The sequence below is a fragment of the Desmodus rotundus genome, chromosome 6 (assembly GCF_022682495.2).
Source record: "Desmodus rotundus isolate HL8 chromosome 6, HLdesRot8A.1, whole genome shotgun sequence".
Classification (NCBI taxonomy): domain Eukaryota; kingdom Metazoa; phylum Chordata; class Mammalia; order Chiroptera; family Phyllostomidae; genus Desmodus; species Desmodus rotundus.
Genome location: NC_071392.1, coordinates 1,698,316 through 1,712,171, shown reverse-complemented (window position 1 = coordinate 1,712,171; position 13,856 = coordinate 1,698,316). Strand labels below are relative to the sequence as shown.

General features: G+C 57.0%; 1 protein-coding gene across 11 annotated transcripts in view; it reads right to left on the bottom strand.

Moving 5' to 3' along the window:
* The window catches only part of IKZF1 (IKAROS family zinc finger 1), an 82,487-nt gene that overhangs the window by 50,776 nt on the left and 17,855 nt on the right, over positions 1-13,856 (bottom strand). For all 11 annotated transcript variants that reach the window (XM_053926781.1, XM_053926780.1, XM_045197376.3 and 8 more), the window contains one exon: positions 10,827-10,946. In XM_053926781.1, the coding sequence (XP_053782756.1) occupies positions 10,827-10,946 (120 nt within the window). The remainder of the gene's footprint in view (positions 1-10,826; positions 10,947-13,856) is intronic.

Sequence of the window (13,856 nt, the reverse complement as noted above, 5' to 3'; positions counted from 1 at the left end):
CCCAGGAAGCCTGGGGTGGGGCCGCACACTGCTCGGCCTGGTGGAGGCCAGGGGGCCCTGCCAGACAGGGCGCTGCGGCAAAGCGCGGGCTCTGCTCCCTCGGCCGCTTCCCTCTCCCCCTAAAAAAATGAAAAGAGCCTGTTCTGGCCACCTGCTGCGTGCCTCCAGCAGGCTCCAGGAAGTGATCCAGAAGCTCGTTTCTCCACATTTTGCAAACGACTTCACACAAGGGAGGGGCTCACTGAGCACTGTCCTCAACGCACACGGCTGCAGCACAGCGTCCAGAAAACAACCACCTTGCTCCAAAACTCCCTAGGGACTCCCCACCCCCGACATCCCCCTGGAGCGCGTGGGCATCCAGTGAGTGGCTGGAAACTGAGACTGTCTGTATTTATTTCGGCTACTGCGCTTTGGAAGGCTGATTTGCCATGTTTATGTCTCACTTGTTCTCACTGCTTCGTACTTAATCAAATGCCTACAAGACCTACAGTTAGGACAGAGCTGCCGAAAATGAACCCCAAGGATGCACAAGTGGGACTGGGCCTAGACTTTCTCTACATCAAGTGTGGCCCCCAAAATGGAAGAACTAGAAGCAAATTTTCACATTCGTTTGTGGTGACAACAGAGAAAACGTTTTGAAGGGGAAACCGATTTAAAAACTACTTGAGGGAGTTGATAAATGACTAGTTCTGGGCTGCACTTCAGCCAGGATGAGTGTGAAGCGTTTCCTGTATCATAGTGACACACTCTTCTACACAAGCCCCCATGCGTCCCCCCCCCTCCACCGCCCGGGGGGCTCTGGGCACTGGAAAAGCAGCCAGTGCCCCCTGGGGTGCTCCGTGAGCATAAAATTCCTGCTGGGTTTCAAAGACTCAGGGCAGGAAAAGACTAAAATGCTCAATGACTGTTGACAGTGAAGGCACAGTAAAATGAGTTAAATAAAATCTATTAAAATTCACTCCTCTTGTGCCATGTTTTTCACGTGGCTCCTTAAAGACGGAGACTCACCAGTGCAGGGGGCATGAGACCGTCACAGGCCTGAGCTACCCTGGAACATTTGGTTCCCATACTTCACAAATATGTCCCAGGAATGCTGGCTGTCATTCATCTGTGAAGCCTCTGTCCCACACAAGGATCGGTTGTGGTGGCGTGTCTCCCAAAGGCGGCCTGCCTGGGGCTGCGGGGGCCAGCCCCCCGAGCTAGCACCGAGGGGGCGCACATGTGCCCCACCTAGCAGGCGGTCTGTTAGCTAAGTTTCAGGAGACGCCCCGTCAGTGATAGTTGTGAAGGGGGAAAACCAACCAATGAAGAAACACACCCCTAACAGAATTTGTAGCACCCTTGGCTGCCAAGTCCAGCGATGTCAGCACCGCGGCCGTATATTAGTTGTGCCAGCCCTGCTTTAAAGTTGCGGGTTGATGCAGCATTTAGAATGACAAAGTAACCCTCGGGACTGAACCACTTCACTGAAAACCACAGCGTTCTGCACCAAGCCGGGATCCCACCGAAGACCGCTCGGACGGCAAGGCTACGTAAGGGTCAGTGAGCGGTAGCTACACGAGATAATAACTAATTGTCACTATGCACCATTGGGATGTGGAGAGAAGCCCGCGGAGCGCTCTGGGGTGCGGCCGGAGCCCCATTTTTATTGCCCTCCCGTGCAACGGGAGAGCACAGAGATATTGCAAAAGCAGAAAATTCTGCTGGGTTCCAAGGATGATAATAAAAATAATCACATAGGCGCCTGCAGGGCTCTACGAAAAGTCCTTTTCTCATTTTAGCAGCGTTTCACCGTTAATGGGACCGTCCTTCATTCTGGAAAAAAAAAAAAAACCGGTGGCGTCTGCCGGCCCCTGAACTGCAGCCGGGATGGGGTTTGAGGCCCCTCCTACACGCACCCAGCGGGGAAAGCCACCGAGGGTCAAGGCCACATGAACTCATGCCTGGGTGACTCTGGGGGGAAATGGGCAGCCTGCAGCCATGGCCCCCGTAGGGGATGGTGTCTCCTCGCCACAGGCAACCTTGCACAGACACACCCGAGAGGGGCCCCCCCTGAGATTCCTGCAGCTGAGCAGGGTCCTGAAAGTAGGGCAGAAACGGCAGTTCGGTTAATCCTGTTGCCCCAAGTGTCAGGTGCCTGCAGCAGGCTGGGGAGAAGAATGCCGACCCTCGGTCGTCACTAGCTGTGACAGTCTCCCGGCCATGCGCAGGTGGCTCAGCCCCTGCCGACACAGCGTGCTCATGAAGCCGCCGCGTGCGTGGGGACGAGTGAAGAGGCTGCCTCCCCAGATCTGTACATGTATCTCCGGGCTGTATGCAATCCAAGGGTCTCAAACGGGTCTGAGGACACCCAGCGCAACCCCAAGTTTATAAGGGGACCGTGAGCCTAATGCTCTTCAGGGGAAGTCGTCGTAGTTCAGTCACATGTGAGTGGAACTCGGACAAGTCTCGCTTTGCATTTTCAAGTTCTTCAACCCCCAAGGACAGTGACAGGCACGCCGGGACACAGGCCCTGCTGCAGTCACAGGCTAGCTGGTCTTGGTGACGTCGGCAGCCCAGAGGCATCTGTTATCAGCTCTGGCTGGACAGCCTGCATTCTGCCCTTACTTCCCACGGGTGTCCCGCCAGGCTCACTCCCCCATGACAGCGCCCCCACCCCCCAGTCACCCCTGCTCCCCACGCCAGCTGTCCAGATGCCGCAACCCCTGGGAAGCTGGCGCTGGGCAGGGAAACCAGTGTTCACGAAGCAAAAGGAAAAGCCCTAATTGGTAACATTTCTTCCGGCCGCAGGTGCCCCGAGCTGCTGACAGCTGAACCAGAGCCTCGCAGGTCTCCTGGATCAGTCTCGGGCCCCGGGCCGCCCTGGCTCCTGCATGCCACCAACTTGGATGTCCTCATGGAGCCCCCTGCAAGCTCCTGTTATCCCCCAAATCCTACAGTTGGGGCCAGAGCTGTGGTGACGTGTGAATAGCAGTTCCTGCAGGGCTTATCTGGAGGACACAGTCCCGGCCCCAGGCACACGGGGCGCAGGGTGCGGGGACCGTGGGTGGCTCCCTGGGGCCACAGTCCCCACCCCACCGAGCTGGGTCGATGGAAGCTGCAGGCCCTGCTGGGGTTCTGCCCGGCCTCCACCTTTCTGCTTTTGCATAAAAGGAGGGGAAGCTTTTTTTTTTCTGGGTTATATTTACACTTCCCAAATCAGAAAATGTCCTAACCAGATAGGACAGGTGGCAACTGGCAACCACAGCTCAAAACTTTTTTTTTTTTCCATTCCTTTCTGAAACCCCATGTAGAAGGAAAGTTAACGAAATGTCGGTTGGCTGTCTTGTGCACACAGCAGTGAAGTCGTCTTTCAACACAGAGGGAACAAAGAAGACCGGGACCAGACTGCCTCCCTGCCCCCCTTGGTGGATAAGAATCTGTATCTCCCTTTGTGAATCCGCTGGGTGCGAGGTGGACCTGAATGCAAGTTGTCAGAACAGAATGAAGCCAGGATTCACTGGTTTCTGTTTGTAAAACTAAGCAGCTTTTCAGTTAACGGCAGAGGCAGGAAGTTAAAACTGGGGGTACGGTTAGAAATCCAGGGTCCAAGTTTTGACAAACTTTCTGGTGCAGTTTTTCTACAAAAATTCTTTGTTTTAGAGAATTCATATGCCAGGTGTTGGAACACACTGTCTATGCTAAAACATTTAAATGAGCAGCTTCAAATTTTCCTCTTGTGTGCAGAGTGCTCGTGGGGGAGGCCCGTGTGGTTGACAGAGCTGCTGGGGTTCAACAGGGGGGCTTCAATCGGGCTCCCACTGGGAAATACGGGGGCACTTGGGGTGCAGGATGACCAGGGGAGGTGGGACGTGGTGGCTAGATATCCCGCCACGGGAGGGCTAGGCGCTGCCCCAAACGCCGCCTGTGCCCACCGAGAAGCAGTGACTAACGTAAGCTGCATGTTGGGCCCTAAGTCCTTGTCCCTCAACTTGCGGTTCTCCCTGCTGTCCTACAGCTCTCCAGCCAAGAGAGGAGGCTGCCGCGGCCTTCACTGGTCACTCACTCATTCATTCATTTACATGCCACTCACTCATTGATGCATTCACTCATTCACACATTCACTCACTCATGGACTTAGTAATGCACTAATTCATTCACTCATTCTCACTCACTCATTCACTTATTCATTTACTCATACATTGTCTCATTCATCTATTCACTTATTCATTATCCATTCATTCATTGGCTCATTCCATCACTCATGCACTCATTCATTCATTCACTCACTCACTCATTCACTTATTCATTCATTTGTTCACTCATTCACTCACTCGCTCTTTATTCACTCACTCATTCACTTACTCATTCACTCACTCACTCACTCACTCACTTATTCACTCACTCAGTCATTCACTCACTCATTCACTCACTTATTCATGCATGTGGCCTGCACACCTTGGGCATCTCTGGACGCTGGGAAGTGACCCCAGAGGCACACCCCCAGGTTCATGGTGACAGGCGCTGCAGTGAGGAGAGAGACGCAGGGTGAGGAACGAGGGTGGCACTGCTACTTAGACCACAGGGTCAAGGACAACCTCTGTCTGGGGGACTTCTCAGTGGAGACTGCATGCAGGGAGGGACAGGGCCATGAGAGCACTAGGGAGACATGCTCTGGGATAGGACACGGCCGGGCAGAGCCCCAGCCCGGCTCCTGGACGGCGGGTCCTGCCTCCCCCAGGACTCCCCTCGGGATGTTACATTTGAATCTGTTCTCTCTGCCAGCAGCCCTTTTGTGGCCTTCAAACACACTTAAATAATTTCCTCTTACAAAGATAAACTGGACGTTCCCCCCAATGGCAGCCCCCAATGCTTCCTTCTCCCCTTCCTTCACCCGACTTCTTCAGCAAGCCCCAGCGCTGCCTTCTGTGATCTGCGCCATCACTTCTACCCTCAGTGCGGACCTCCGCCCCACGAAGCTGCTCCAGAGAACCCCCTGCCGAGCTCCAAGGGCCCATCTCCAGCACCAGCCGCTCGTCCACACTCGCCTCCCCCCCACCCAGTGGCTTCCCCGCCAGGTTCCTCTCCAGACATTTTCCCCAAGTCTGACCCCTCACCCTCCACCACCTCCCTTGCTTTCTCTTCTAGAGCATTCTGCACACTCATCCCGCAAGGTCCCTGACGCACACGCAGCCACTTGTGTGACCTTAGCGGGTCAACACGTCATGACGTTCTGTTCTATGAAGACCGTGACTTCCGAATGTCCTGCAGGGACCGACGAAGGAGAGGCAACAAGAAACTCACACTTACTTCCACATGGGAAGCCACGACCCTGTTACATCACAGCGTCTGTTTTCAAAAGTAGAGTGCCGTGTCTCAGGTTTTGGGAAACTCAGGAAAATGAGTCTCTCTGGCCGCCGTCAGCTGGTTTGACAGCGTCTGCTGTCCTTACCAGGCTTTCCAGGGGACAGATCGCTCACTGCAAGGGGACGACAGAGGACTTTTTGGGTTGTGCCCGGCCACAGCCATCACACCATCCTTCCGCCGCGAGGAGGAGCGGGGCCTGCAGCGGAGAGGCGAGTGAGCCGGCAGCTGTGCCTCCCAGGAAAACAGGGCGCAGGACCCGCGCCCCAGGGTCCATCAGACTCGGGCGCCCCGGCGGCTTCCAGCTGCCCGGTCTGCACGTGGAGCTGGCTGCAGCCGCAGCTGAGATGCTGCGAGATAAAGGCTCTCCCGGGCTGCATTCTGAAGTGATGCACCGCACAGATAAAGGCGACTTCCTCCAACTGCTGATGAGATAAGCAGGCTTCGCATCCGTGTTCTAACGCCGCTGCCCCGTCTCCAAGTCGACCGAAGCCCAGTGTTTCTCCTTCCACCTTGAAATGTGTGCCTGCACCCCTGCCAGGCTGGGGAGGGGCCCAGAGCTCTGCCTCCACCCGCAGCCGTGAGGTGACTGTATCCTGTCGGAAACTTTACTGTGAAGGTGAGATTTGACACCAAAAAGAAAAAGCCGCAAAGCTATTAAAAGTACAGGAATCCTCTTAAAATCCCCACTTCAGTCCTTGAACTCAGCCTGAGTGAAGGAATGTCTACTTCTAGGGAATGGACCAAAAAAGAAAATTCGTTTTCTACACTTAATCATTTTTCTGAATTCCAAGGAAGGGGGAAAAAACGTTGGGTTTTTTCCTATTTTTCTTTTCCTTTTTCCATCTTTGCCAGGGTGAGTCGAACCCTGGCCAAACCACTCAAAGGGAAGGGCCCCGGGAGAGCTAAGGCAGCTTCAAGAAATGAGAGGCCATGGGCTGCAGCTGCGGTGATGCAGCCCTGACATGAACTGCGGGGACCAACCCAGGGAGGAGGCCACCTAAGCGAGCAGAGGCAAAGAAGCACATACGAGAATGACCAGCCATGCACAAATACGTAATCGCCCCGTCTACACTCACACCCGCCCTCACACTGGCCTGTGCATAAGAAAAACCACCGTGCCGGGTCCTGGCTACCAGGAACCTCACTGTTTGGTGAGCCTCGGTCAAGCCTGCCTGGGTCTCAGGTCTTCATCTTCTCCAGCCCGTTCAGCCACCCCCTGCGCTCGGGTGCACTCTCCCAGCTCAGTCCCGCAGCCTCGCTGGGCTTCAGCCCTGGGTCCTCCCTTCACTTCTACTCTAAATGCTCACTGTTTGCTCACGGTTCTCAGGGTGGCCAGCTCGGTGTCCTACTTCTGGTCCTCCTTGTCTCTGCTGTATCTGCCCCCCTGCCCCAGCTCCAGCCTTCGGGACTCACGGGCAGGGCACACCTCCAACTCCAGACAGAGCCCCTCCTCTCAGAGTGGGACATGCTCCCCCAGGCCTGGGTGCCCCCCATAGTATTCGAGAGCTCCAGGGTCCTCGCTCAGTGTCAGGCCTCGGAACCCTCACGGCCAAGGGCGGGCAAGGCAGGAATGCGCAAACCTCACACTGTCCAGAAGGAGAAGTGTACAGATTAGTGGATAGAGGCAGGACATCACTAAGTCTTTAGTTTTCTGTACAGAATGCTCATCTGTTCTTCATATACCAGTCCTGACATCGTCCCTCCACAGGCCGCCTGTCAGAGCCCAGGAGCGGCCGGGACAGATCTTGGCCGCGCCCCCAGGCGCGAATGCAGGCAGAGCTGCGTCGGCGTGGGGCTGCCTGGAGGCTGGGAGGTCACCGAGTACGCCCTCGGCTCCAGGCACTTTCGTACACAACCACTTCTGAGAGGTGAGGTTCTCTCATTTTTAAAGAGACCACTTCAGAAGAGCAAGCTTCCATCTCAAACCCAGACCATCCCAAAGGCTGGCCCCGGAGCTGGTGCTGGGCCGCCCTGCATGGCTTCACTTCCTCCTGTCCGGACCTGGAAGGAAAGGGAGCCAGAGAAGGGCTGCAAGTGGGACCGGGCCTTGTGTCTCTGACGCCGGTGTTCCCATGTGATGTTTTTTGTCCCCTTAATCCAGGAGGCCCTATTTCTACAGTCCTATGGCTGTGCCCTCAACACCGGGTGAAGCAAGGTGGTGAGAAACCAGTATTTTCCCCTTCTGCAGATGCCCTGCCCTCCCATGTGACTGCCACCTCCCTCTTCTCGGTGGGCCGATCTCCACCCTTTCCCACCGATTCGTTCATAACCACAGGCTGTTCTGGTGGAGATTAGCCTCGTCTCTAGCTGGGAGCCTTTCAAAAGCACCCCGGTCTCTTTCTCAAACAGACGCCCGGTGGTCAATTCTGCCCTTTTCCCACCTGCTGGCCCTGCCCCATTTCCCCTGACATTTCAGCAGAAAGCGAGGGTGCCCTGGACTTCCACTTGGGGCCGTGGGGCCAGCTCCTCGGCTCTCGCTCAGTCTGGCCTTGTTCTAAGGGACTCCTTCCTTGCGTTTCCAGTTTGCTGATTCTGTGGATCGCTCTTAAAAAATTCGTGCAACCCTCTTCCATCCTTGGTGCCGCCCACGTGGCCTAGCCTCTCGCTTCCTTCCCTCCAGAGAGGCCACTCTGGGTCCTCACCCTTGGCTTCCACAGTCTGCTTTGCACGGGCTGCTCTCTCTCCCGTGCTGCCTCTGTCCTTCGCGCTCTCCCTCTGCCCTCGTCAAAGCTGCTTTTCTCTCCTCGTTCAACCCCCAAAGACATTCTGCAGGACGTGCTTTGTTGCTATTGCCGCTTTAAAGTGAGGAAACCGAGTCTCAGAGAGAACGGCCGGAGAGGGGCTTGGGCTTGGCGCTCAGTCCGGTGGGCCTGCGCCCAGGCTCTGCGCATGTCCTGCCAGCCCCCTGGGCCGCTTCCTGCCTGAGCCCCACTGCTCCTGAGAGCACAGGGCGGGGCGCCCTGGCTTCCTGTGGCCTGACCCCTGGTGCTCCTGGGCCCTCCGCCTATGTCCCGGGAGCTGATGAAAGGCGGCTTCCAACTCCCAGCTTCCTCCTTCAAAGTGCCGATACCCCCCATCTTTTCGCGCCGTCTCAAACGCTCTTGACGCACCCAGTTTGCTTCCTACCCCACAGCCCAGACTAAATGAGCAATAAACGGCCGCACACCGAGGCTGCCTCCCATCCAAAATCCTGAGGGATGGTTTCCAAAACCCAGTCGTTGGGGAAGTCCCGATCTGGTTGGCGGGGCCTGGTACTCACTGACTCCTGTCCTGAAACCTGGCCCCTTGCGAGTGGCCTGGTGCCGCCTGTGCTTCTGCGTGTGGCGGCCTCCCGGCCATGCCCCGTGGTGGCCCCGTGGACCCGTGGCCCCCATTCAAGCCTCTGGCCCGAAGCGGAGCTCCTGCGCCACGTCGATGGTGAGAGCAGCCAACACAGGCTTTCTAGGGGCTTTGCGTTGTGCGCTCTGAGATTCCTTTTCTACAAACTTTAGCACGAAAGGGGGAGCACAATGAACATCATCACATTGCCCATGGCCGGGATGCCCGGGGGGAGACCACGGGCGATCCCAGACCAGCCCCCACCCCACAGCCACACCCACGCGTGTGCACCCGCCGCACAAACCCCCACTCCAAGGACGCAGACTGGGAGCCATCAGGAGCACCCGCCTTTGACACCCACTCAGGTGACACATTCCGAGGACCACGGAGGCATTTCTCACAGGCTTGGTCACCTGCACCAGGACACCTGGGCGCTGTCCTCCGCTCCCCAGGAGTCAGCCTGGCCTTCAGCTCCCTGGGGGAGTCACAGCAACTCTGACTTCCCGGCTGCGGGGGACTCCAGGGACAGCTCCCTAGTGTCTCCGTACGGACCCCCGGAGTCCTAACACTGATATCTAGGTGCCCAGCCCCTTGCGATGGTTAGTGGACACGTATCCACACAGCCCCTCTGTCCGCGCCCCAGGGTGGGTCGTGAGCACGTTTGCCAACGTGAAAAGGGCAGAGAGCGGGACCCGTCGCCCCGGCTGGCTCCAGACACCAAACAGACAAGAGGAGGCAGGGCCACCCAACTCCAGCCCCTCACATGCCACCTGTGCAGGTCTGTGCTGTGTCCACGGCGCATCGTTACTTAAATTTGACTTTTCCGTTTACTCTATGTGTTTGAGAGGGAACTTCGCAGCAACATTGTGTACGATCAGCCGGCATCAGATGGAATCAACAGAAGATGATCTTAAAATTAAATGCGTCCCTTATAACACAGCACGCTCCTTGGCCTCCCCGCTCCGGAACCCCTGAAATGGTGTGGGTGGCACAGAGCGGAAGGTCCCCAAACGCCGCTTCTCTCACACCTCAGGCAGCCCTAACTAACAGGGACAGAGGGTTCACAGAATACTTCTCTTCTCGGCTCATCTACGTCGGGTGATTTCGCCCACTGCCCCTATTACTCATTCAACTAGGTAAAGAAAGGAGGACTGTACCCCAAGTGCTCTCGGTTTCTAAGACACAAGAAGACGCGCTCCCTGTTACTAGCTGTTCGGTCAGGATGCCCCCCAAAAGATCGCTGTGCTGACTCCATAAACCAAAGGAGGAACGGAGGTCGCCGTCCTGGCCGCTGTGGGGCTCACGCCTCGGACTTTCCCACCTGCCCACCCGCGGGTCCATTCTGCCTCGGTGCTCCCTGGGGGCCCTTCGTGACCTTCTTTTGTGCAAACAAGTGGCCCCCCATATCACATTTTTTTCTATTAAAAAGGGAAAACACAGGCCTTCCGAGAACTGTGGACTTGTGAGCTCAGGAGAAATGTGGCATGATGGAGTGAAAAACAGATTTCGAGCCAGAAGCTAAACCCAGTTTGAGGCTGCTGCCTGGGCGCAGTTAATTCACTGGGCTGCAGGGTCGCTTTCCCCGTAATCCAGACTGCAGGCCAGCTCACCGGGGAGAGACCGAGGGTCCCGCTGTGCATGGGCGTACGGGAAGGCATGCCAACTGCGATCAGCTAGGTTTATTTTTATCACTCAAGGATCTCTATTTACCAAACTTTCTTTTTTCAGTTCAACTGAACCTTGAAGAAACAGAGATGAGAGGGACAGCGTAAAAATGGCCAGTTCTGTTCTTTCGACCCAGAGCCCCGAAAATAAATAGCCCTGGTGCCGCGGCACAGGAGACGTATCATTTGCACTGTGCACAATCCATAAAACTGGACATGTGCGCGGTGCGCGGGGCACAGAAGACACTGCCGGTGACGTGTCCCCCCCATGTGGGCCGCTCCCCACTCGCACGGCCACGGTGACTACGAGCTCCTCTCCCCCCTCAGACGAGAGGGCCCAGCCCACCCGTCTCTATTCTGTTTCCTTAGTGTGGTGGCCAAGGGGACAGCACAGAGGGGATGACTCCCGTCACCACTTCACTGCCTTCGGAAGGTCAGAGAGAGGCAGGGCTCTCGGGAACCATGGAGCGCCAGCCAGCCGGCGGGACACCTACTCACCCCCTCCTCTCTCAGTCCTCGTGCTCTGCTGGCCTCCAGACGTGGTGGACAGGTCTTCAGGGACAGGCATGGGCTCGTCGCCCTCGTCCGGAGCATCACTTACGGGAGGGCTTTCCTTCCCTGGGGAGAAAGGTGGGAGCATGAGTTTCTGGGGGTTGTGGTCCCCGTGGGGGCTGGTCCCCAGGGACAAGCCAGCAGGGAAGCCCAGCACACCTGGGCCTCACCTTGTAGAGGTGGATGAGGAGCAAAACTACATAAATCACCTGCAGTGCTAGAGACGGCCACTGTTGTAACCATGCACTGTGTGTGCATGTGTGTACACATGTGTGTGCACGCGTGTGCACACACCCACACATTTCCACATTATAGGTGACATGGGGCGACATGCGTTCTTTGTCAAAATACACCACCTGTTCCAGACGTCGCCTGAGTGCTTCCAGTGCCAGCCCCCCACTCCCACAACTCGAGCTCCACGGCGGCGCCACAGGGGAGCACAGGGCCCATTCACATCCTTCTCCTACTTGTGGACTTAGAAGACTGTTCAATTTTTTGTAACACAACACCAGAGCGAACATCTTTTCACGTGACCCCGATGATCCGGAGCTTGACCCCCCGGAGCCCGAGGGCCGGGTCGAGTGGCAGTGGCCTGCGGGGCCCTGCAGGCCTCAGGCTGACCGTCCTCCTGCAGGCTGTTCTGATGGACCACCTGTGAGCCGGCCTCACTTGCCGCGCACCTGGGTTTGGTTCCAAGGTCTCCAGATGGGGCTCCCGGCTCAGAGCTACAGATGCTGGGTCTGTTCGCTTTCTCATCGGGGAATGTTTTGGAGGCTGCCTGATTTGATTCAACCGGGTGGGGAAGGGAAGTCGGGGAAGAGAAGGGGCTGGGAGTTCCTGCTGGCGTGCCCAGCACTCCGCAGGTGGAATCCGCACCTTTGAAAGGTGAGCCGTTCAGTGTGATCCGCACACAGTGGGGTGCACTGGAGGAAGAGGGCTTTGCTAGGTTCCTGCGTGGACGCTGCATTAGAATGAAGTTCTGCCCGAGGCTCCGGCCTGGGCTCACCCACTCCAAGACCCAGACCTGGGAGACCCTGACTCACAGGAAACTCTCTTTCTCCTTTGAAATGCAAATCCCTGTATTCTCCCAGTCCAGATCTAACCAAACACTGACTCAGAAGATGCAAACCACAGGCCAGCCACAGTGGCGAGGCCCTGAGCTGACGTGGAATGACCTCCAGGGGGAAGGCCAGGGGAGAGCAAGGTCCCCCCAGAAGGTGCAGAAAAGCGGCAGACGGGGTGGCCTGCGTGCAAAGGGCCGGCGATGTGGCTCCCTGGGCAGGGCGGGGCAGGAGGGACCTGCTGACGTGCCCAGGACACTCAGCTGCAGGGGGTGTGCAGTTTTCTTGTTCGTCCAACCCTTCAGAGGATGGGCAAGACTGGAGCAAGTGCCCCGCCATGTGACGACCGTCCTGGAACACCTCGCAGGACAGCCCGCCCGGCACCGAGTGCTGCGCTCTCCAGGAAACAGACACAGCGTTTCACACCCAGCTTGGCTGGGGTTCCGTGACTGGCCTGTTTTCCGACGAGGCATCACGGGTATATTTGGAGAGCCAGGACGAGAGGAATGGGTAAAGGTGGGCACAATTACAGGGATTTCCCCAGGGGAAACAGGAGGCCAGGGACGGGGACCGAAAGGGCTGGCGGAACACTCCAAATGCACGAATGTGTGTGACCACACTAACGTCCTCCCTGCCCCGAACAGCAGGCTTTAGAGTATCAGGTGCTAAAGGCCTGTGTTGTTCTCACTCGCTCACAACGGGACAAACTCTGCTTGTGAGAACGCAGGTGGCAGGCGAGCCATCTGACCACTTTTTTATGCGGCCGTCCAGAGTCACCGCTTTCAAACGCTGAGAGCTTTAGGGAGCTGCTCAGAGAAAAATTTTACTGTATTTTTCTGGTAAGAATAATCTTATTTATGTAAACTTTCTCTGATAATTTGGAAAAAACTAAAGAGTAATCCTTCACAGAACGGCAGGAGGTAAAGCCAGGCTTTCATGGCAACTGGGGACCCTGGAGGGCGGGGAAGCTGGAAGACCAGAGCCCCACAGGCCACTGGCTTTCTCAAAGATGCCCTGCGGACCCCCTGCTGATCTGAAGTGCAGGCCCCTGGTCTAGCAAACTGACAGATGGTCAAACAGGTCCCCGTGTGTGGGGTGTGCACAGGCATCTTCGTGACTGACCAGCTGTCGTTCTCAGAACGTGGGGCTGGGGGGCTGAGAAACTAAACGTGAGGACCCCATTTTCTCAGTATGGTCTTCCCCGTGGTAACTGGGAGCATCCCATGATGCCCTGGGACCCATTCGATCCCAGGGCCGGGGCTGGGGGAGACTGCAAAGAATCAGGACTTACCGGGCAGAGGCACTCTGTCTCTGCTCAACTCATGCTAAGTAACGTGTGTCCAAGTAATGCCTGATTGCTTTAAAAAAACTTGGCCAGCCTGTTTACTAGGGAACGAGCCCACCTCCTGCTCACTGAGGACGCCGGGTCGGCCCCGGCAGGGAAGACGCGGCCAGCGCCGCTTGCAGGCATTCTGCATGGGGGAGGGAAGGACTAACGAACACAGTAGGGGCGGCGACTCCAAAACACTGTGGGCCGGGCGGGTCAACAGGAGGCCCCCGTGTGCGGGAACACCCACCCAGAGCAGGGGAAGAAAACCTGAGCCTCAGCGGGCCCAGGGGCCCTGTAAACACGGCAGGACCAGAGGAGAGAGAGGCTGGAGAGCTTCCCATGCAGGCCGAGCTCTGCTGGGGTTCAGCCTGGCCTCGCCTCCACTCCGGGACTGTTGCTCAGGGCTCAGCTGACCTGCCTGGAGGCCCCCAGAGTTTGAGTGGTGGCTGCTGAGACCTGCGTCACACCCGGCAGCCGGAGGCCTCCATGCAGGCCCCGGGGCCCCGTCCTGCAAACCTCTGTGATGGGTGCATGGTGGGTTCCCAGCAAATGTGCCCAGTTTACCCAGTAAAATCAGAAACCACC